At 42.7% G+C, this 25,036-nt stretch overlaps 1 protein-coding gene across 4 annotated transcripts in view; it reads left to right on the top strand.

Moving 5' to 3' along the window:
• The window catches only part of fbln1 (fibulin 1), a 182,305-nt gene that overhangs the window by 11,147 nt on the left and 146,122 nt on the right, over positions 1-25,036 (top strand). For 2 of the 4 annotated variants that reach the window (XM_048548645.1, XM_048548649.2), the window contains exons 1-2: positions 18,076-18,117; positions 18,700-18,772. In XM_048548645.1, coding sequence (XP_048404602.1) covers positions 18,091-18,117; positions 18,700-18,772 — 100 coding nt within the window. In that variant the 5' untranslated portion in view covers positions 18,076-18,090. Of the gene's footprint in view, positions 1-18,075; positions 18,118-18,288; positions 18,294-18,699; positions 18,773-25,036 lie in introns of those variants that run through there. The other 2 variants (XM_048548648.1, XM_048548646.2) reach the window with 2 other exon arrangements.

The following is a 25,036-nucleotide window of genomic DNA, read 5'->3' as shown; positions in this document are numbered from 1 at the left end:
TGTTCAATATATCTCCCTTTTTATCTTAAATGTACTTATTTCATTGTTTGTCTTGTGTTTTAATGTCATGTTTATTGCTCTGGATATTTCTCTGGCTATACCAAAGAAAAATAATTATTTACTATTTCAATCATCTGTCATTCCTCTGTTATTTTTCTATCTGTCTCTATTTCTATCCCAGTCTTCCTTTTTTCATTTATGTGCGTGTGAAGATTGTACAATTTTCTTTGATCTGATTTGATGCTCCCAATGCAATTATGCTTCAAAAGTACTTAATTGACTGAGGAGCACTTTAGAATGTATTGAAGATTTGAAATATGTTGTATAATTTCTGTTGCTGGAGTATAATGCTACAAATACTTCATCATTCCTTTAGTGTGAGATTAGTAGTCAATGGCACCGGCATGCACAAAACAATGTGGAAGCATTTCAACATTTTTGCTTTTATTTGAGAGATTATTGCTGGATTTGAAATTCCTCCTCCACTTCAAGGCACTAAGTCAACTTCAATTCTCCAATCTTCACTAACCAGATGCACGAATCGGAGGTCAAACCTAGGATTTGCTTCAGATGTGTGGCTAGTTGCATATATTACAGCTAACCCTCTCTTATAAGTATTTTTTATAAAGTATTCTAAAAGCACCATCCGAGTACCAAGCAATAGGATACTTATTTGAAAGCATGATTCAATAAACTCTGTACTTGATTCTATAAATACAGTTATCAACTGCCAGACCCAAGAGAGATCTATTCTGATATTGCTCTGATCTATTGTTCTTTGCTGCCCTCTGCAGCAAATGCTAATATTTGTGCCAAAGGTTAGAGAGAACTTGCTTAGTCTATCATCAGAATTTGCACTTTTATTTGTTTAGTGAATTCCATTGATCTTTCCCTGCAAAAGCAGACACATGGATCAAGGACAAATTCAGAACTGCAAACAAAAGGACAGTTGTGACTACACCTTTTTGTAATCATCCAGCTCTTTAGTATCTCAAAATGAAATGTTATCTCTTCCCAGATGTTGATGAAGTTTTTATCCATTCCCGAAGTCATCTTTGTTTATTTTTCCCTTACTGTTGTTCTAATGTAAGAGAATCTGCTATTGAAACAGAAAATAGGAGCAGGAGTACACCATTTAGCTCATCGAGCCATGCTTCTGCTCTCTCCCAATATCCATTGATGCTTCTAGATACTTATCTATTTCTTTCTTAAGTACGTCCAGTGACTTTGCCTCCATGGCCTTCTGACGTAGAGGATTCTATAGTCCACCACCTACTAAGTGAAAGAAGTTCTCCTCGCCTCGGTCTAAAATACCCACCCCGTATTCTAAGGCCATGACCCCCTTGTTCTGAATTTCTCCCCGCCTGTCACCCTTGGATTCAGTCTGCCTAGCCTTTTCAGAGGTTATGTGTTTTACAGCAATTCCCTCTCATTCCCAAGCCCAGTCAACTAGATCTCTCCTAATATGACAAACTTGCAATCTCAGGAATGACAGCGGCCAAGCAGCATCTCAGGAGCACAAAAACTGACGTTTCAGGCCTAGACCCTTCATGAGAGTGGGGGATGGGGTGAGGGTTCTGGAATAAATAGGGAGAAAGGGGGAGACGGACTGAAGATGGAGAGGTGCACCCCGCCCCGGCCACAACCGCCCAAAGAGGATCCCCCTCGTTCTCTCACACCACCCGACCAACCTCCGGATACAACGCATCATCCTCCGACACTTCCGCCATCTACAATCTGACCCCACCACCCAAGACATTTTTGCATCCCCACCCTTGTCCGCCTTCCAGAGAGACCACTCTCTCCGTGACTCCCTCGTTCGCTCCACACTGCCCTCCAACTCCACCACACCCGGCACCTTCCCCTGCAACCGCAGGAAGTGCTACACTTGCCCCCACACCTCCTCCCTCACCCCCATCCCAGGCCCCAAGATGACTTTCCATATTAAGCAGAGGTTCACCTGCACATCTGCCAATGTGGTATACTGTATCCATTGTACCCGGTGTGGCTTCCTTTGAAGGGAAACCACATTGGGGAAACCAAGCGGAGGCTTGAGGACCGCTTTGCAGAACACCTCCGCTTGGTTCACAATAAACAACTGCACCTCCCAGTCGCGAACCATTTTAACTCCCCCTCCCATTCTTTAGATGACATGTCCATCATGTGCCTCCTGCAGTGCCACAATGATGCCACCCGAAGGTTGCAGGAACAGCAACTCATATTCCACTTGGGAACCCTGCAGCCCAATGGTATCAATGTGGACTTCACCAGCTTCACAATTTCCCCTTCCCCCACCGCATCCCAAAACCAGCCCAGTTCGTCCCCTCCCCCCCACTGCATCACACAACCACCCCAGCTCTTCCCCTCCCCCCACTGCATCCCAAAACCAGCCCAGCCTGTCTCTGCCTCCCTAATCCGTTCTTCCTCTCACCCACCCCTTCCTCCTACCTCAAGCCACACCTCCATTTCCTACCTACTAACCTCATCCCACCTCCTCGACCTGTCCATCTTCCCTGGACTGACCTATCCCCTCCCTACCTCCCCACCTATACTCTCCTCTCCACCTATCTTCTTTTCTCTCCATCTTCGGTCCGCCTCCCCCTCTCTCCCTATTTATTCTAGAACCCTCACCCCATCCCCCTCTCTGATGAAGGGTCTAGGCCCGAAATGTCAGCTTTTGTGCTCCTGAGATGCTGCTTGGCCTGCTGTGTTCATCCAGCCTCACACTTTATTATCTTGGATTCTCCAGCATCTGCAGTTCCCATGATCTCAGGAATCAGTTTGGTGAATCTTCACTGTACTGTTTCAATGGCAAATATTTATCTTCTTCAGTAAGGAGACAAAACTGAACAAAATACTTCAGGTGTGGTGTCACCAATGTCCTATTCATCTGCAGTATATCTTCCTTGCTCATGTACTCAAAACTCCCTTGCAACAATTTGCCTCCCTAGCTGCAGGTTACACTTGCTTTCTTGCTTCCAATGACCAATGTTTAAGGGCACCCAGATTCCTTTGTACATAACTGTAGTGATTGGAACCAGGTTGACCTCGTTCACTATGGGTAGGGTTGTTAACCTGGGCCAATCAGGGAATGCCTTGGCTAACCAACATAGCCAGGAGGTTAGAATCTCCTCAGTTGAGGACATCTCCAAGCTGTCTGGCCACAACCAGTGTATTTACACTAGTAAATAAAGGGCAACTAAGTGATGGGACCTGGCCTGTGCGCAGTTATTTCAGGGGCGACAGCAAACAGGACATGCCTCAAGAACATTTGCTTACAACTGTCATCTTGGAGTTGTGGTAAGCATTTCTGGCATCATGCCTCTATTTGGGAAGCTTGACTCATTTGACCCTGCTGTCGAAGACTAGGCCCAGTATGTCAAAATAATGCTTTTCCTGGGAGAATGACAATGGAGCAGATGAAAAGCAATGAGTAATCCTTCTGACTGCATGTGGACCTGCAGCATTTTCAGTTCTAAGGGGCTTAGTTTTCTCAGAGGCACCAGATACTAAAACCTTCCAAGAGTAGACAGAGTTGGTTAAAGAATATTACAAACCTAAACCTCCTCCAATCCTGAGATGCTATCAGTTTTATTTGGCTGCTAGAGAAACAGGGGAATGTATATTGAGATTTTTTTTGATGACTGGCAGAGACATGAAATTTTGGGTTAACCTTGATTGAAATGCTGAGATACCATTTGTTATGTGGGATTAATGTTGTAACCATGCAGAAACACCTATTAGCTGAAACCCAACCGGACTTCAAACAGGCACAAGAGCTGACCTTGCCATTACAAAATGTGGTAATAGAGCATGGTAACTATTTGGCATTCCAACGGAAGTGGACACATTCATCTGTCAAACTGAGCTTGGGGAGCATCACATGATTGTAGGCAATCATGCAGGGCATGTCCTGAACTGAGGAGTCTTAGGCTAACCCACAGAAGAACCCCGCAACAAACAAGTGGATGAACAGTTCTTCAGGATGTGGGCTGACAAGCCATTGTAGTTGCTGCTGGTACATGAACTCAAGATAACAGGAGTCCGATAAGGCTTGACTTGAGTTTTTTTTAAACAAAATTCGTAGGCTGGTATCCAGGAGAGTGCACACCCTGGAAATTACCCCTACATGTGGGTTGGAACAATTAAATTGCTTAGCAACACCCAACTTGGTGCCACTTAAAATTAGCATTTGGTTAAATGCTCACCAGTTCCCATGGAGGTTGAAACTGGTGCAGCCATATCTGTGGTTGCAGAACCTGTCTTCAACAAGATTTGCATGGGGCTCCAACCCTTCAGTTTTCACAAGACCTCAGCCAGACTGGGAACATACACTGGAGAACCATTGCAAAGGTACTACTTCGTTTCTGGTCTCCAATGAGAAGCAGTCAGTGCAGTTACCAGTAATGGTAGCAAAATGCTTGGTCCCAAGCTTATTGAGGTGGAATTGGTTGAGAAACATTCACCTTTATTGACTCAACGTTTTTTGATTGGGAAATGGCTGCCTCAATGAAGTCCAAGTAAAATATCCAGAATTTTTCAAGAAGGAACCATCAAAGGGGCCAAAGCCTCTTTACGTGTTGACCAGGACACAGTTCCAAGATTTTGCAAGGCCTACCCGGTGCCGTTTGCATTACAGGCAGAAATCAAGAGGCTGGAGAGTGAAGGAATCATCAAACCAGCACAGTTTGCAGAACGAGCAGCACTGGCCATACCGATTGGGAAGCTTAATGGCTCAGTTCGCCTTTAAGTGTGATTTTAAGAAAATGCCAAACTGCTTCTCTCAGTTGGATAAATACATAATCCCTCGCATAGACTACTTGTATGTAAAGTTGGCATGGGGGCCTCTATAAAGCTGGACATGAGCTATGCATGCCTGCCATTACGACTGAATGAGGAGTCCCAGAAGTACACTACAATTAATATCCATAAGGATTTATATCAATATACAAGACTGCCATTTGGGGTATCATCAGCTTGTACTCTTTGCCAGCAGACCATGAAGAACATTTTACAAGGGTTACCATAGGTTAAACCTGATATTTGCAGACCTGGCAGGAAGGGTGAAACAGCAGCAGAAATGTCAATGCCAACCAAATGCATCCTCTAAACGAGAGAGACAGTTTAATTTGGAGGATGAAGCTTGGTGCTGGAACCATGAAAATGACCTTGTAATGTGATGTCAAGTCCAGTTACTTATAAAGTTTGGGTAGATGATACAGCCCTAAACAAACATGCGGATCATATGAAAGCTGTTGCCTCGCAAACAGGGCAGGAGCAAAACATTCCTGGAGATCAGAACAGTACAAAAGCCCGGCCAAAACTGTAGGTGCTCCCCCTCTGTCTAGTGTCGAGTAAACCTCAGAGTCTGAAATGGATGCAGCCTCGATATCACTGCCACCAGAAGAAGAGGAAGAGACTCTTCCAAGGTGTTCTGGATGCAAGAGACAGGCTATGGCCCAATAGACATTGCCCATGTTTGAGTGTGAGACAGAGAAACCAGACCTGGGGTGAAAGTGTCAAAGGAGAAGCAACAAGCTTCTCCAGACTTAGCGGGGGAGGAGTGTCATGATTAGATCCAGGTTGGTCTTGTTAACTACAAGGTTCTTGATTAGGAGGTTAATCTGGGCCAATCGGGAAAACCTTGACCCTGTGGGGGATGTACGAAGAGAAGACAGCCACGCTCCAGGTCCTGCCGCTTGTCCGATCGCAGGGCCTGTACATGATGTCACAGTTCCGGCTCCTCCAGGATCTGGACTGTGGCTCCCCCTTCTTGCTGGAAAAAAAGTGCAGCATCAGTCAGCAGCTCCTTGTGCTGCTAGTCAACAATGGGTCCTTCGTCTCAGATCCAGAGGGCATCAGGGCTCAGGTTCATGCCTACTACTCTATTCTGTTCATCCAGACCTGTCCAGCCACGATACTCAGAGAACTGTGGGAGGATCTGCTGCAGCTCCGCACAGAAGACTTGATGCTCCTGCCATCTTTGAGAACATGACCGACTCCCTTGACCGGCTCTTGAAGAGCACGTCCCTCGGGTTGGATGGGCTGACTGTGGACGTTTTCAGGGTGTCCTTGTTGTGGGGGTTTGGCGACTATGCACATGTGCTAGGGGAGTGCCTTATGGCCGGACAGCTGCCTCTTTCTTGGCACAGGGCGGTCATCATGTCGCTGCCAAAGAAGGGGGACCTATGTTTTCTGAAGAACTGGCATCCGGTCTCCCTCCATAGCAGTGTGTTGGCTGTTTGTCTGGCCTCCATGCTGCCCCACATGATCTACCCAGACAGGTCATACATGGCCCTGGGCTGGAGGATTCACAACAACATCCACCTGGTCTGGGACCTGATTCATTTCTGTCAGTGAACTAGTCTGCCGAGTGCTTTCCTGTCTCTTGTTCAGGAGAAGGCATTCAACAGGGTCGATCATGAATGTCTGCTTGGCACTCTGCATGCATTTGGGAACGAGATGCAGTTTGTCATTCAGATCTATCTTTTGCATTCTGCTGCTGAGTGTCTGGTTAATGTTAACAGGTCCCTGATGGCGCCCCTTCACTTTGGGATAGGAGTGTGTCTGGGCTGCCCCTTGTCTTGCCAGCTGCATTTCCTGTGTGTGTGGCGCCTTTCCTGTGCCTCTTGCTGAGGAGGTTGTCGGGTTCTGTGCAGGCTGGGCACGAGCATGGTCCTTTTGAGTTATGCCAACGACTTGCTCCTCACTTTTTTGCTGACCAGGGAAGAATGTGTGAGTGTCAGGCAGTGGACCCCGGTGGCATCTTCTGCCAAGATCAACTAGGCCAAATGTTCCAGACTCCCAGTCCATCTGTGGTAGATGGATTCTCTGCTGGAGGAGTTACGGAGGTTCAGCTGGAGCACCATCCATCTCCTCTATCTGGGGCTTTATCTTAGCCCAGCTGAGGGATCCCGGCTACCGAATTGGCAACAGCTGGAGGCCAAAGTCTCGGCGCACCCCCCCCCCCCACCGAGGCTGCTGGTCAGGACTGCTCCGAATGCTGCCTTAGAGGAGTCGAGTGCTGGCCATAAACCAGATGGTGGCCTTCATGTTGTGTGGCCGGCATCCAGAGAATGTTGGTTCATTTCTTCTGGGACAAAAAGACACCAGGGATCACGGCACAGATTCTGAATCTCCCTGTTGAGGAAGCCATTCGCACCCAGGTGGTGATGTTTTGCCTTCAGACCTTGCAGCGATACCTTTTTACATTGAGCCTCCTCTTTGATGGTGCCCCCGGTGATGTATTTTTTCCACTTGGTGTGTAACCTTGACTACGACACATAGCTCCTGTTTATTGACCATGATGTTTTGGAGATTGCCCTCAGGTATGGTTGCTGCCAGGACCTCCTCACTTTCTGGAACATGGTCAGCTCGTGTGGTGCCTACCCTCCGGCAAGAGTGGTGGCCATTGTCAAAGAGTTGTTGCTTAGGAATCTGCATCTCTGTAGTCGCCCTTTTTGACTGGCTATTAGAGGGATAGGTTGTGGCTACAGGGGTGACCAGAGTCGGGGATGTGCTGGGTGGCGTGGGCCTGGGCTGGATGCTGCCAAAGGAAATGGCACACAGGGCCACGGTAGGTGTCCAGTTCGTGGCCATCATTTAATGCCTCAAAAGAGTGGTGCTCAGACCCAAAATTGCGCCCCAGTTGGAGGATACTCAGGATCCTGTCTGCGTGTGCCCCTGCCTGGACGGAATTTCACATTGGCACTAGGATCCCATATGTTCCCCCGGGAGCCTCCAGAATTTCACCTTTTGTGTCTTCTAAAAATATAAAAAACAGCAGGCCCTGTACAAGTTGCTGCTGCACACCACCCAACTCTTCTCTGTCATCCCACTTGGACACACCTTGGCATGCCATTTTGTCACCGGGCAGTGGGGATCCTCAGTGGCGGGCGCACTATTTCCCTCTTTCCCTCAGAGGTCTAGTGTTCAAGATGTTACAAGCAGCTGTCCCATGTAACCAAAGATTGCAGTGGCTCACGGACTTCCAACACAATTGCCTGTTTTGCGGTGCTGTTGAGTCCATGAACCACGTATATATTGGGTGTGGGCACTGGCACTCCCTTTTCAGTTACCTCAAAGACCTCCTTTTGTGTTTTTGGTTTCACTTTAGCCCTAGGCTCCTGATCTTTGGGCACCCAGTACGGAGGTGAGTAGGCAGGTTAGAGGACCTCCTCATGGGTCTGTTCCTAGGCCTGGCCAAGCTGGTCATTAATCGGGCAGGGGCTGTGCAGGTGGTCAGTATGGCTGACTGCCTGCCCTTCTTCCGTGTCTACGTCCTCACCCAGGTGTCTCTGGATGGGCACTTGATGCCTTTTGGGAGAGGTGGGCAAGTTGGGTGTGGAGCGTTGTTTTCCCCCACAAACTCTATTTTGTTTTGATCCCTACCCACTCCCTCACTTTTTTTCTTTTACATAAGCATTGCCCCTGCAGGGGCTCTGCTTGATACTGATGCTTTGGTCATATGGATGATTTTCCTGGTGGTGGTATGTTAATAAAATTATTTGCACACCTGTTTTTACTGTGTCTCATGTCTTCACACGCAAAAAAAAAGTAGATTGGAATCTCCTCAGTTCAGGGGACTGATGTGACTTGGTGACAGGACCTAGTCCCTGTGCAATTATTTCAATAACATTTCCCAATCTACTACTATTTTCCCTAGCTTTGTCTAATCTGCTTGTAGAACCCAATCTCTCTCTTCACCTATGTCATGAGTATGCATTTAGAGTCATAGTCGTAGAGTCACCATGATCTTTGGCTGTTCATCCTCCCCTTCAGAATATCTTGCAACCAATCAATGACATTCTTGACTCTGGCACCAGGGAGGCCATCTTAGCATCACTTCTATAGCTGCTGAAATGTCTGTATGTCCCTTTCAATAGAATCCCCTTTCACTATTGCTCTCACGCTCTTTTCTCCCTTCGTGTGTAACTGATTCACTCCAGCTGCCATGGACTTGCCTCTCACTTCATTCTTCTGAGAAACTATCTTCCCCCAGCAGTATCCAAAACAGAAAATTTTTTAGTAAGAATAATGGCCCCCAGATGAGCCCTTATTGCTACTCTGTCTAGTGGTACCTATTCCCTTTTCACCTGAGCTTTCATTGAACATCTCACTAAAGAAGAAAAAGAACAAAAAAGAAGTACAGCACAGAAACAGATCTTTTGGCCCACCAAGCCTGTGATGATCAGCATTCTCTAACTAAAGAAAAAGCAAACCTTCTGCCCATATTCGGCCTATATCCCTCCATTCTCTTCATTTTAGTGTAACCAGATGTCTCTTAAATGTTGCCTACATGGCTGCTTCCAACACCCTTTCTGGCAGTGGGTTCCAGGCTCCTACCACTCTCTGTGTGAAAAACTTCCCTTGCACATCTCCTTCCAGAAATGTTCCCCTTCTCACCTTGAACCTGTGCATTCTTGTAACTGAAACTTCAAACCTGGGAAAAAGCCTCTGATTATCCTTGTCTATGCCTCTCATAATTTTGTAAGCCTCTATCAAGTCTCCCCCTTGCTGCCGTCTTCCCGGTGAAAATAATCCTAGTCTTCTTAACCTTTCCGCATAGACAATGCCCTTGAGACCGGACAACATCCTGGTGAACCTTCTCTGCATTGTCTCCTAATCTCCCATGTACTTCTGTTATTGTGGCATCTAAAATTGCTCACAATACTCCAAATGCGTCATAACAAGGGTTTATATAGCTGCAACATGGTTTGCCAACTCTTGTACTCCATGCCCTGGCTAATGAAGGCGAGCATGCTATATGCCTTCTTAACTGCCTTGGCCACCCGTGTTGCCACTTTTAAGGAACTGTGGACCTGTACGCCCAGATCTGTCTGTATGTTACTGTTGTGGTTGGTTGGCTCCCTGAGATGGTTTGTTGGTTTTCCGCAGACGTTTCGTTATCCTGCTGGGTAACATCATCAGTGTATGCACTGTTCCTAAGGGTTCTGCCATTTACAGTATAGTTCACGTAAATTTGATCTTCCAAAATGCATCACTTTGCATTTGTCTGGATTAAGGTCCATCTGCCATTTCTGTGCCCAAGTTGCCAACCTATCTATATCCTGTGGTATCCTTTCATATGTACTATTCAAAAAGAAGCAATGATAATTCAATAATACAAATCTCTCAGCAAGAGAAATAATAATCTCTTCTTGAAGCAATTCTTGCAAATAAACTTCCATAGGCACAACGTATACATCATATAAGTCATGCATTCTGTATGTTTCACTTTGTTCGTTTTAGAATGGTTTGTCAAATACTTTGACAGATGTAACGCTCACATTCATTAGTTTATTTGACTTACAAAAACTGCTAAAGCCCTCTTATTATTGATGTGTTGATTTTTCACATCAAATAAGTCGAGGGAGCTGGAAACATCATTGAGGTCAGCACTCTGTTTTATGGTCACATCAATCTGCTGTTTGCTGGCCCAGATTCCAAACAAAGTGCCACAGGAACTATTCTCCACCATCCATTCCAAGCTTTACAACTAGAGGCAGTAGGGGGACTATATATGTGGGAAACCCAAGGACAGAATTTAATGCCTTACCCTGCTACCACTGGTACTAACTTAGAAGCCGCCTATTGGTTGTGTGGAGCATGACAAAGAAACCTGTGAGGTGCTGCTTAGGTTCCTAGGGGAATTCCTTCTTTCCAAATCACTCAGTTCTTGATTAAGGGATCTGGCATTAAGAAGCAGGAGACCTGTTGAAACACTTCCTATGTAACTCCCATTTCATGAACCCCGCCCCCACAAGCACTCACTTGTGCCCTGGTATTCAATGGAAGTTCAAGGTATCAAGCAGGTGCTATAGCAACAGCAGGCACTGCCTCCCTGGTTGCATCACAGAATATGTATGCCCAGGGCCACTGTCTTACTAGAAGGTCTGCTACTATATAGCTAAGTTCCTGACGGTTATTTAATACAGTGAGGATTAACTAAGAAGAGATGGATGGCTTTTGCCACTTTCCACCTGAGGGGAAACCTCAATTATCTTGAATAAATATAGCTGAGAGTGTGTTGCATCTGCATTAAGTCCAAACAAATGTTGGCTACCTGCATTGAAATCTTCTGCAGAAACTCAGGAATGCCAACCCAACTATATAATAAATCCAGAATTTTAAGAATGAAGAAAGTTAGTACAAAAATCCTGAATTGTTATGGTATGATAAGTTGCAGATAACATTTATGTGTACCAGGCAATGATCACCTCAAAAATCTAACCATCCTCCCTTGACATTCAATGGTATTATCATTACTGAAATTCCTATTATTGACATCTTGGGGTTACGATTAACCAGGAACCAAATTTGACTAGCATTATAAATACTGTGGCTGCAAGAGACAGTAAGTCAGAAACCAGGAATCCTGCAGCAAACAACTCATCTCACCACTCCCTAAGGCCTGTCCACCATCAACAAAGTACAAATGAGAAGTGTGATGGAATACTGTTCATTTGCATGGATAAGTGCATTTACAAGTGTGTCCCACATTTCAGCAGTGATTCCCTCCATTACCTATGCATAGTGACAATAGTGTGTACTATTCACAGGATGCACTGCAGAAATTCACCTAGGCTCCTTTTGATCTCATCTCCCAAAGCCAGGATCTAGAAGACAAAATGCAGAAGATATATGGGCACACCACCACCTCCAAGTTCCCCTCCAATCTATTTATCATCCTTACTTAGAAATGTATCCTTTATGTCACTGGGTCAAAATCCTGGAAATCCCTCCATAATAGTGTTTTATGTAATCCTACAGCAAATGGACTGCCGAAGATCAAGAAGGCAGCTCTCCATCATCTTCTTAACAGTATCTTGGGATGGACAATAAATGCTGGCCCCACAGATGGTGTTCACATCCTGTGAATGAAAGGTGTCTGTGTAAGACCCTCAAGCCCTATTGGAGGCACCTCTCTCCCAGAGCACCCCACTTTAATCTATTCCTCACCCAACCTTTCAAACCAGCTCATAAATCCTCTCAACCACCTCAAAGGAGCCTGCCAGTTAGACCCTGCCAATATCTTGGACACATAGTCAGTCTGTGTCCAATAGTTTCTCATCTTTGAGGACTTTTTAATTCCAGTTTTGCGACCACTTGAACCTAGCATTCCTGGCACTACAGAGCTGCCAGTCATCCAATTGGCTGGCAGCTTTCTAAGGCAGGACTTTCTCACCCAATGGATGTGGAAGTTTCATCCTGACCCAACTAATGCTCTGCTAGATGTTAAATGGCTGTGGAGCAGTTGGTCCTTTCTGTTATACATTTCCTATCAACTATTCAGGAAGTGGTATGAGAAACCTCAGCATCTGAAAAGTGCTCCCATAAGGGGCTGGAATCAATGTCAAACCTTTCAGGTTGTATGTATCAGAGAATATATAAATACAATGAAAGTGTGGATGTTTCCTACAGTATAAGTATACTGAAGCATGCTGCTGTGCAATGTACTGTATCTAACCGATTAATCTCTAATGTACTTTTAATCCAGCCACACTTGAATTCCTTTGTGATGTACTTTCAGAAATTTTGCGAATAAAGCATATTTTGAAGACAATATTCTTCATTGCAGGATTGCTTGCACATTGCTACACATAATAATGAGACATATTTACATGGGCTGTAGATTAAAGGCAACTGAGAGGGGCCAAAATTTGGGCGTGAATATTGACTGCCTCCCTTCGGTTTAAACATAGTGTCAGTTTGAGACAGTCAAAGCAGACATGGTCTACTACGTTTTCTCCAAAGGATTCGTGAAATGAAATCAAGACCAGAATGGGGGATTGTGTCTGTGTTTGGTTCTTCCATATAAAGGAGAACTTTGTGACTCTTGAGAAAATGCAGAGAAGGTGAGCACTTTGACATGTGTTTGGTTCAATGGGACTATAAGGAAGCAGGATCCATTCATGCAAACTGCAGAAACAAAGAATGAGGTTTGATCTTTGGCGATGTTTAACTTTTTCAATATATCGTTGACCTGTAGAACTGGGCATCTAAGGAGCTGTAGAAAGTTGATTCATTAAACTGACACCTTATTTGAATCTAAAGCAAGCAGTTAGTAATCTCTCCCAAATTTTCTTCCGTTTCACTTGCCTTTAAGTAAAGTGCATGTAAACCTAGGTCTCATTATTATGTTCAGTAATAAGCATAACTTCAGACCATCCTGCAATGAAGGATGTTGTCTTCAAAAAATGCATTATTCATAAAATTTGTGAACGTACATTGCAATGCAATTCAAGTGTGGCAGGAATGTGACTGATGTTTTGTTTCTGGCCAATAATAACAGCAGAAGGTAGGAATGAACCATTATGGAAAATAATTAATAGGTTTGGGGACTTCGGGGACCCACCAATGTTGTAAAGGAATTGCTTAGATCAATGGAAATTTAGAATTTGCATGTATTTGTCTAAAGTTATAGCATATCGGGAAAATCTACAAGGAATTTCCTAGTGGATTATTCTTCAGATAAGGAGAAATAGAGATCAGAGCTATTATTATATTTGGTCTCAGCTGGGAGAAATATAGCTGCTCAAAATCTACACTACAAACTCTCAAGATCATAACATTCTCATACTGAGGAATCAGCTCATTTGTAATCTGAGAGCCCATCCTTTTGGCTATTAGAGTGAATTCATGCTACAAGAGATGATGTGGCAAAATTCATTCCAGCATCACCCATTTAATTGATTCCCTGGGGGCAGCAGTGCGACAAAGTTGCTACAATCTGTGTGGCGTAGGCACTAATGATGATTTTATATTGCTGAAAAGTGCCAGGCAGGTCATGAAGATAATGAATGGCTTGCAGTGCTGCCTGCTTCAGTAAATCAACATGAGCCTGTGTAATGTGCTGGCAGGTGTTGTATGGGCATGTCAGCTCATTACATTCTAAAAGCTGCTGCTCATGATGAAGATTGCTGCTACCATTGTCATTAAGCTTCGGAAACTGCAGGACCTGCATGGCCTACTGTGGTAGAGGAAAGGCACCGCCCTGAGTTGAACAGTCTCTGTTTCAAGTTAACAACTACTTTCAGTTTACATTGATATGATAAACATTGCTACAGCGACTTTGAGGAGGATCATACAGAGGGATTCACTCCTACAAAACCCTAAATTGTCTGGCCACAAATCCACTTAATTTCATCATTGTGGATTGTACTTGTGGCAGTTCTCTTTTAATCCTTTTGAATCTAAACACAAAGTAGGAGTGTGCTACATGAATGAACTTCTCCCCTTTTATGTCAGCACACTTTTTTTTAATTGAATGGAACAGGTATTGAGCAATTAATTGACATTAGCTTAGCACAATCTTGAAAAACAGATAAAATTTCTTGGGTTTTAACCATTAATAATAGTGCTTGAAAATGGCTCACCTCTCCCCTATGGTCATTACATTACTCCCTGGCTTTGCAAATATCTGTTCTAATGGATTCTTAGAACTTTTTACCACAGGAGACCATTCAACCTATTACGTCTATGCCAGTGCTTTGGAAGAGTTATCCAATTAGATGCATTCCTCTACCCTTCTCCCATAGCCAGCAACTTTATTTAATTTTCAGAACAGGCTGAGTAATGGTAGATGGTGTTTAATTTGGAAAAATATGATATGTTGCATTTTGGTAAAACAAACAAGGGCAGGACTTGTATAATTAATGGTCAGGTGCTGAGTAGAGTTGAACAGAGAGACCATGGGGATTCAGTTACATAGTTCTTTGAAAGTTATATCACAGGCAATCAGCGTAGTTAAGAGATAATGGGAACTGCAGATGCTGGAGATTCCCTCTCTGATGAAGGGTCCAGGCCCGAAACGTCAGCTTTTGTGCTCCTGAGATGCTGCTTGGCCTGCTGTGTTCATCCAGCCTCACATTTTATTATCTCAGCGTAGTTAAGAAGTTGTTTAGCATGCTTACCTTAATTGTTCAGACCATTGAGTATAAGAGTTGGGACATCATGTTGAGGTTGTGCAGAAAATTGGTGAGGCCACTTTCCAATAATGTGTGCAACAAAGTTTTATAAAGTTACTACAAGATTTCTCTGCTCTTATTTTCTACTCCATGGCTAATGATGGCGAGTTTTAGAGAAGTTTTGGAGAAACCCACCAGGTCTGGCAGTATCTAGGGAGAGAGGAACAGAGTCCAGCACCCACAATATTTGATTTTATTTAAATTAAGTGTACTGAGTTAAGTTTTAACCTTCTTTGAGGTTTGGGCAAGATAGCTCTTTCTGCAGAGTAAGTGAGATTAGTTAAGGAAATAACTAGTGTAATCCTATTCTTTAAAACTAGAAAGCTCATTCATCCAGACCTCAATGATATAAATTGGGAAGAGCAGACTGTAATGGTCACATAATGCAGCTGAAATAAAATGCAAACCAAGAGTAAGAGAGTATGGTGAGGAATGGAGAAGCGGTCCTTTCTCCTTCAGCCCACTTGATCTCTGTTTCATTAGACGACATCTCCCTCACACTGACCATATTCCGTACTGGGATATTATGTAGATATTATTCCTTACACTATTTTCTAAACCACAAGTAAATTAGTGTAGGGCAAATAAAGTTAGAGAAACAAATGTGAGGCTCAAAGACCAATGTGAGAGAAATTGGTTTCCGGTTTGTTGGACATTATCACCAATAATGAAGAAAGTAGAATCTTGTTCCGTTGTGACACTGTAACTGACACATATCGAGGCAGGTTTCTACCCAGCCATATAACTAGGGAAATAGAGAGGGTTTTAAGCTAAATTGTTGGGGCAATTGATAAAATTTATGAAGATGTGGTAAATCAAACAGTATAGACAAGGCAATAGAAAAATGTATTCTCATGGGTAATAATAAACAGACCATGGCAGCAAGGCGCAGCAAGTATAAATGCAAGAGTCAAAAATATGCTAAAGGTTAAAAAAGATCAAATAAAAAAACTAACGTTTGTGTATCTGGATGTGTATTGCAGTCAGAATGTAACAGAAAAAGAAACAAAATGCAACTAATAATGTATAATTATGATCTGAGACATTAGAGAGACACGAATGAAGGATGGTGTAGACTGGGTTCTGGATATTGAAGGGTACAGGACATTCAGGAAGGAATTAAGTAAGAGAAAGGTGGGGGATTGTTTTTTGTTACTTAATCTGTCAATATTAGTGCTGGAAACAGTGTCGGCACACTGGTTGTTATGCACGGATCCAAAGAGTAACTCCAGAGAATGTTGGTGGCAGGCATTTAAGCGGTATTTAAAAATGCATATATAAGAATAGATACATCACAGGTCATTGTGGAAAATAAATGTTCAGTGTTTAGGGTGTAGTATATTAGCATGGATAGAAGTTTGGGTAGCTAAGAGGAAAGAGAGTAGGCATAAATGAATAATTTCTGGTTGGTAAGATGCAATGAGACCTGTGCCACAGGACTCAGTACACGACCTGCACTTTTTTACAACTGATATCAATGTCTGACATGGATGAAGGGACGAAACATATGGTTGCTAAATTTGCTGATAACAAAAGTATGTAGGATAGTAAGTTACAAAGTGGACAAAATAAAGTTAGGAAGGGTAAAAGATATGTTAAGTGTGTGGGCAAAAATGTGGGAAAATGTGAAATTGTCCATTTTGGCAGGAAGAACAGAAATGAAGCAAATCTCTGAAATGCAGAGGAATCTGGGTGTCCTAGTGCATGACTTGCTGTTACAGGAAGTAATTCCGTAGCTAATAGGGTTTTAACATTTATTGTGAAGACAACTGAATATAAAAATAGGGAGGTTATTTTTCAGTTATATAAGGCTTGATGAAGGCACATTCGGATTACTGTGTAATGTACTGGTCTCCTTCTATAAAGAAGGATATAAATGCACTGGAAGCAATTCAGACAAGGTTTCATGGATTAATATCAGGCATGGGCAGGTTGTTTTATGAAGAAAGGGTGGGCAGGCTAAACTTTTATCCATTGCAATTTAGAGGGTTATAAAGCAATTTGATTGAAACTTACAAAATCTCAGGAATCTTGAAGTTTAGATGTAGAAAGGATGTTTACCCTTGCAGGATTATCCACTTCTGGAGATCACTGTTTAAAAATAAGAAATAAGATATCATAAGATAAATATGATGTAAATTATTTTCTTGGAGTTTGGTGAGTTTTGGAATTGGTTACTTCAAGGCAGGGAAACAAAACCCTTGTATAATTTTAGGGCTGAGATGGATAGATTCTGAATAAGGAAGGATGTGAAAAGTTATCAGGAATGTGAAATAATCAAATCAACCATGATATTATTGAATGGCAGGGTAGACTTGATGTGTTGAATGGCCTATGCTTGCTCCTTATTTCAATGTTTGTAAATGATCATTCCTATCCAAGATAGAGACATACAGACCTCACAACCTGCAGAATTGGTGCATATGTTATTGCTTTAAGTGTAATTTCCATATTATTTTCTATATTTCCTTTTTGCCTGCTGTGGAAATGTTAATATCAAGTCCAATATTTTAATGCCCATCTTCGTTAACTTTCCAGTCTTGTCATTGCAGTTATGGAATAGTATTACACTGCACTGATTAGGATGTTTGAAAATTATCACAGGAACAGATTTGAGATTATTGCCACAATATCTAGTGGAGGACAAAGAGAATTATTTTGACTCTGTAGATTGTTATTATGCATTGCCTGGAAGAATGGAGAAGCAGGTTATGTTCAAAACGAAATTACCTCTGTAACTATAAAGATAATATTTGTAGAACAATGTTAAAAGGGCAAAGGAGTAAGACTAATTAGGAACATTTTGAAGGAGCCAGAACAGGCATGATGGGCTGAATGGCCTCCATCTATGTTGCATAATTCTATGATATCAGTCAATTAGTGGCCAGTTTTTCTTTACAACGAAAGGCAAGTAACATAGATAAGCTTTACCATAAAGCTGAGCTGAACTTGATCTCATCTTTACCCTGATATTTGCTGGAGCCAATAATTAGCCGTGAGTTAAGGTACTGATTTTTCTTACTCTTTACTTATCCTTTGGCAGAGGTGGTAAAATCAATTCCATAATGTCTACTCTCGCCATTGCTGAGCTCAATCAGCAATTCAATTGAGAACACTCTTAATGTTTGTAGCGCGCTGGTGCACTGGGGTTAGTGAATTTTTCCTGATTAATTATCAGTGAAGTCTGAATTAATGTTCAATGAAAGTTTGCTGTGTCTTATGCTGTTGTGTCTGCACATGACATGCAATTTCATTTTAATTGCTAAAAGATCTTTCAATATATGCCTCTATAATTTAACAAAATTAAAGGCGAGCTTCTTTATTGTAGGTTTTCTTATTACTTTGTAATTTGGTGATCTGTTAATCTCAGGGTTAAAGATACAAGTTGACAAACTTGTTGGTGAATTAAATGTAGCCGGAGCAATGCTGCAGTGAAGGCCTACAACCCCCACCTCCCTGGCAAAGATTCCCTCAGGGTGTTTGGCCAGAAATCTTAGTCAGGATAATTGCTAAGGAATCTCTTTTGGAAAGGCCCAGACCTTCAAAGTAAACCCTGTGGTTTGTTTTATAAAAGAGTTGTGGTCAAAGGCAGTTTGCAGTCAGGACTGCAGGAGAAAGAGACGGAACAGAGAAAACTGTGCAGGGATAAGATTTTATTTAAGAGAAAGACCAGAGTTTGATGATTTTGTTCTTTTGAATACTATAAAAGAGAGGCTTTTTTTCCTCCTAGTGTTCCTGCCTGATGGATTTCACAGTGCGAATCTTGATGATGTTGCTCAGTCTCTTGTTGTTCAGCCTGCAAGGTAAGAGATTATATTGCAACAAGTACATTCATGACTCTGCTGCCTGGAACCATGCTTGCTGGCTATAAGCAGTTAGAAAACAGAGCTCCTTTGTTACCTGTTTGAAAAGGATATAGATAATCAAATTGTTAACAGAAGAATATATTAAGAAGTATTTTACTATTTTCAAAGGATTCAATCTGAAATTATACTTACTTTTCTTAATTGGCAATGAATTCAATTGATTTAAACATTGAATTGTTATGATATAGGATGATTTGTGACATTTTTTCCAACCTTTAGTCAGGATTTGAAGACTCATTGGAGACCTTGTGTAAGCAGCTCTCTGCACTTTTATACATCATTTGTTTAACTTGTGATTGAAACACAAATTACAAATTGCTTGGTTGCTGCTTTATGTAATTTTTGAAAAACTCCATTAATTTGACACAGTGTCTTACCAAAAGCCTGTGGTTGGGATCTAATTTAACAAATGGTACATTTGTCCGAACCATAACTTACTCATTTTGTAAACACTGAGTGCCTCAATGAAAATACAAAAAAAATTTTAGAAGGCTCAAAATCTATAGCTTCAGTTGATATTATTGTTTGACACAAGATGATAGCATGGTCAAGCTTTCCAGCAAATCTGCCAATTTGCAGAGCCCCACATAATAAGATGTAATTTAAGAATTGCAAAATCAAGGCTGCAATTGCTGTTGTGGTTGTCTATAAAGCTATTTACCTACTGAACCATTATAACCCATTCAGCTATTGTCTCCCTGGAGTTGCAATGAGCTTATCCAGATTGTGCCTTCTGTAGCAGCATTGCTTTAAGCTCACTTGCCTCCTGTAATTGTATGACATGTAAATGTTTGCCTCTAATCTATAAACTATGTGCTCCTTAATTATATTTTTTGCAGAATTATGCATCCTCTTTATCTGTATCACCTGTGAGGCTGTACCCCTCTGCAACTATATCACCTGGAATTGCCCTCAGGGTTGTGTCAGCTCTATCACTGGATCAATTTGTTCCCTGTAGTTGTATCACCTGTAAAGTTATTTGCCCCATTATTGAATCAATTGTATGGCTATATGTTCCTTCTAGCTGTATCACCTGTAGAGCTTTTTGCCCTTTCTGTAACTGTATTCCTTGTCAAGCATTTTATTCTCATCGAGCTTATCAGCTGTAACACTGTTTGGCATGGTAGCTATGTGGTCCAGAAACAGTTTGCTCCTGTAACTGAATTAGAAATTACTGGAAAAGTTCTGCTTTCTGTCCATAAATGCTCCCAGGCCTGCTGAGTTTTCTCAGCAATTTCTGATGTTGTTTCTGATTTACAACATCCACAGATCTTTGTGTTTTTTTTTGCTCTAGTAACCATACTGCTTATAACTTTCTGCCCTTCAGCCTGTAACATGCATAAAGCAATTTGCCCTTGCAGCTGTATAGTTTAGAAATTCTTTGCCCTCTTGCTATATTGCCTGGAAAACTGTTTTCCCTTGTAGTTGAATCACCTGTGGAGTTGTTTGGACCAGTTATTTTATCATTTGTAGAGCTGTTTGACTGCATTATTTGCCCCTTGTAGCTGTATTGCCAGGTAGTTGTTTGGGGTGATACAGCTGGATTGCTTGTCAAACTACTGGCTCCCTATAACTGTATTGCCTTGAAAAGTCTTTACACCCCTTAGGTGTAATGCTTAGCCAGCTCTTTGCCTCAGCTGTTTTACATAAAGGGGCTGCTTTCTTCCTGTTGATGTATTGCCCAGGTATTTTTGTCCCTGTAGATGTATTGTCTAGAAAGCTGTTTGTCTCTACAGCTGTATCAAGCCTGATCAACATCAAACTGTCACAAATGGAAATGACGCAATGTGGATTCACCAGAATTAAACTGGACTTTTGAGGATGTTAGTTTATTTAGTTTCTAAATATTAGAGAATATTTAGTTTTATTTTCTTGAGTGTATAAAGTTGAAAGGCAAACTAATTGAGATGCTTCAAATAATAAGGTGATTCACAAGCAAGATACTGATAAATTATTCCCTTTGATGCAGGATTTCAATAAAGAAGGACATAATTTTACAGAGTTTGACCAATGGAAGTAAAATAAGAACATAGCCTTCTCATATTGGTAGTGAAATTGGGAGCTAACTCCTCCAAAATGATAAAATTGTTGGATAATTTGACAATTCCAAGAATAAACAATTAGTAGACTTTTATCAATATGGGTAGCATGGGAAGATGGAACTGTAACATGAGATTTGAACACACAGACAGCCCAAATATCACGAAGCAAGGATTCTTTATTCCACTGACACTGCGTTATTACAAATATGAAGGGAAAATAAGATTAAACAAGTAAGCATTGACATGGAATGGAGCCTGTGGTTTACATTGGGTTGAGGAATCTTTGTCTGTCTGATGAGCCCTCCTTCCCCAAAGACATCCCTTTTTTCCAGGGAGGGGAGGTGATGGCCTTGTGGTATTATTGCTGGACTGTTAGTCCAGTGACCCAGATAATTTGAATTCACGAAAAAGAAAGTCTGAATTTAAGAGTCTAACAATGACCCTGAATCCATTGTTGATTGTCGGAAAAACCCATCTGGTTCACTAATGTCCTTTATGGAAGGAAACTGCCATTCTTACCTGGTCCGGCTGACCTGCGATTCCAGACCCACAGCAATGTGGTTGACTCTTAATTGCCCTCTGGGCAACTAGGCATGGACAATAAATGCTGCCCAGCCAGCAATGCCCTCATCCTGTGAATGAATAAATAACGAAAACTTGCTCCTGTTGTCCACCATGTTGGATATCTGGGAACAAATCTTAGGGCCTCCTCCGGAGTTGCTGCCTGTACTGCAACCCCTGCCAACACACACCCCCCAACCCCAACTAACCCCCCCACCCCCAGTGAATGCTGGCAGCTGACACTTGTCAGTCTCTCAGGGTCCTCGAGGCATCTTTCCAATTCACTGACAGATGCTTCTATACTTTAAAGCTGTATTACAGACTGACTGGCAACTAGGTATTAAAAAAACTGCTGCAAGGAAACTTCTCATGCAGTGACAGGCACCCAGCTCATGATTCGACCAGGATGCATCTTCTGCCAATAAGCACACTCATCTTGAGCCTATTTGGATTCTCAGATCATCTGTTCCTTGGCATGCTGTTTTGTGCCTTGCCCCTCCCCGGCCAGAGCTACTCTGTCATGCGTTGCCTCATAATTCAGACAAAAAGGAAAGAAGCTCAAACATTGTTATCAGCAGTCCTCAGTCAACTCAAGGGCAGCCTCTGATGCCAGTTAAGAGGCTTGGCCACAGCCTATTAACTACATGGGGCAGTCAGGATCAGGATCTGCTCCTCGTAGGGTGTCAGCGGTTGAATGTTGGCAAGTCCACCACCCATCTTGGCTCTTGCTGCCTTATTGTGGGCTGTTTACTGCTGGAATGAGAGGAAGGGAGAGAATGAGTGAGATACAATTGTGTGGTACAGCTGTTAGCTGCTGCTGGTGGGGAAAGGTTATAAAATCTCCCTAGTGTGTAAGTATGCAGCACAAAGGGCATGCAGGGTTCGAGGTATGGAGTTTGGGTGAGGTGAGAGTTGGTGAAGTTCAATGTCACAAGTAATATTGAGAAGGGCAGAGCTCAAGCATTGGTGGAAGGTGTATGCAGAAGCAGAGTGCGTGTGAGGCAGCACGGAGAAGATGGTTGCACTTACCCTGACCAACTAGAGAAGGATGTTGTTCTTCTTCCTTCACTGTTGGGCATTTATCCAGACAGCTGAGATTGTGATGAACTGTGTAGCAACTTTGGCCCAGATTGGCACAGTCTGATGGTGTTGCCTTCTCTACCTGTCCTGGAATAAGAAGATGTCCCTCCTCTTTTGCCCCAGGTGCCAGTCTGAAAAATGAGTGTCCAACTTCCCGTTATAGACTAAGTCCAGGTCAAATGCCATGAACAATGCAAGACAGCTCCAGACTGACAGCGCTTATGTGGGTGCATAACAGCCTTTTGCCGGGATATCTGGACAGTGGGGAATTGTTCCAGTGAGTGACGGGTAGCAGTAGACCTAACATTGGACATGGCAGTGCTGTAGGGGCAGGGTTGGTAGTTAATGAGGAGAGTCTGGGACAATAGCATGTCAAAGCTTCCAAAGCCTCAGAGACAGAAACGAGCTATGAAACTTAACGAAATTGGCAACTTAGCTAGAAATAGTTACATTCAGTCTAATTAAAAAAAAGAACAAAGTTAAACAAAATGAACAGTATTTTACATTCCCAGACCAACAGATTATGGGTGAGAAGGTGTAAACTGCCCTGGGCACTTTTCTTGGTAGAACATTAAATCTCTGTCGAGCCATACAGCTGGTTAGGAGCAGAAGATACAACTGCATTCATATCTACTCATGGTACATACTGGATGTAAAAGGTAGCCTTCTTTACATTGTGTGCCGCTGACACCCTACGAGGAGCAGATCCTGATCCTGACTGCCCCATGTAGTTAATAGGCTGTGGCCAAGCCTCTTAACTGGCATCAGAGGCTGCCCTTGAGTTGACTGAGGACTGCTGATAACAATGTTTGAGCTTCTTTCCTTTTTGTCTGAATTATGAGGCAACGCATGACAGAGTAGCTCTGGCCGGGGAGGGGCAAGGCACAAAACAGCATGCCAAGGAACAGATGATCTGAGAATCCAAATAGGCTCAAGATGAGTGTGCTTATTGGCAGAAGATGCATCCTGGTCGAATCATGAGCTGGGTGCCTGTCACTGCATGAGAACTGCATGAGCATTTGCTGGTTATTTGTTCTTGAAGTTTGTTGGTAAGGGAGATCAGGCTGTTAGCAATATCTGTCTGGCACAACATCTCACCACATTCTCATCGTGGGAGACTACCTGCCAGTCTTGCCTGGATATTGTGGTTTAGTGTTCAATGGAAAGCAGTTCCAGAGCCAGTAAATAGACCTTTGTAAGGAGCTAGCGAGTTTTGAGACGATTTGTAGCTCAGGTTGAGGTTCTGGATGTGAGTTTGCTCGCTGAGCTGGAAGGTTAGTTTTCAGACGTTTCGTCACCATTCTAGGTAACATCATCAGTGAGCATCCGACGAAGCGCTGGTGTTATGTCCCGCTTTCTATTTATCTGGTTAGGTTTCCTTGGGTTGGTGATGTCATTTCCTGCATTGGTGATGTCATTTCCTGTTCTTTTCCTCAGGGGATGGTAGATTGGCTCCAACTCAGTGTGTTTGTTGATGGAGTTCCGGTTGGAATGCCATGCTTCTAGGAATTCTTGTAGGAATTCTTCCTAGAAGCATGGCATTCCAACCGGAACTCCATCAATAAACACATTGATTTGGAGCCAATCTACCACCCCCTGAGAAAACGAACAGGAAATGACATCACCAATGCAGGAAATGACATCACCAACCCAAGGAAACCTAACCAGATAAATAGAAAGCCGGACATAACACCAGCGCTTCGTCGGAGGCTCACTGATGATGTTACCTAGAATGGTGACGAAACGTCTGAAAACTAACCTTCCAGCTCAGCAAGCAAACTCACATCCAGAACCTTTGTAAGGAACTAGTATAGCCCCATTGGCCTTTAGAAGTTAAACACCGTTTCAAAGGTCCATACCATGATCATCAGTTGGCCCCACTTTCACTTTTTGGCAACCTGTCATAACTGCTCCATGTAGAGTATTTTTCTGTTAGGCTATGGTGAGGAAACTCTTGGCTTGGGCCCCCACATGTGACCTCAGCCTAATTATGTTGATCTTTACTGGAGATAGGCAGAGACAATAATCTTACAGACCCCAGGACAGAAAGCAGAGAATGCCTGAACCCAGCATTTCCAGATCCAGACCTAACTGATAAGCTTTCACCTTGATTCTCACCAGACATATGACAAAGGTTTGCTTGAATAGGCATGGAGCTTTATTGCTAATGTTGAAAAGAAACAGGAGGTTCAGTGTTGAAAATATGTCTTCTGCAAATACATTGATTTTTCTCAATGAAACTACAAAAATATTGACATTGGATATGAACTGGTTGTAACAGTTTATACATTTTTTACAAAAATAACTGTCTACATGCAGAATATGGGTGTCTGTTTTGTGTTTTTGTCAATGAAAATGCATGTATACATTGCTGAATTCCTTTTAAGTCTACATGTTAGTAATTAAAGCCAGATATAAATGATGGTGCATGCAACCTTCACAGGGTGCAGATTCAGTGTCTTCTCCAGTTGCAGTCCTTGTGTGGGTGTAGTACGCTATGGTCTGATAATAATTATAT

This window comes from Stegostoma tigrinum, chromosome 18 (genome assembly GCF_030684315.1).
Source record: "Stegostoma tigrinum isolate sSteTig4 chromosome 18, sSteTig4.hap1, whole genome shotgun sequence".
Taxonomy (NCBI): Eukaryota; Metazoa; Chordata; class Chondrichthyes; order Orectolobiformes; family Stegostomatidae; genus Stegostoma; species Stegostoma tigrinum.
This window is presented reverse-complemented; position numbering and strand designations above follow the sequence as displayed.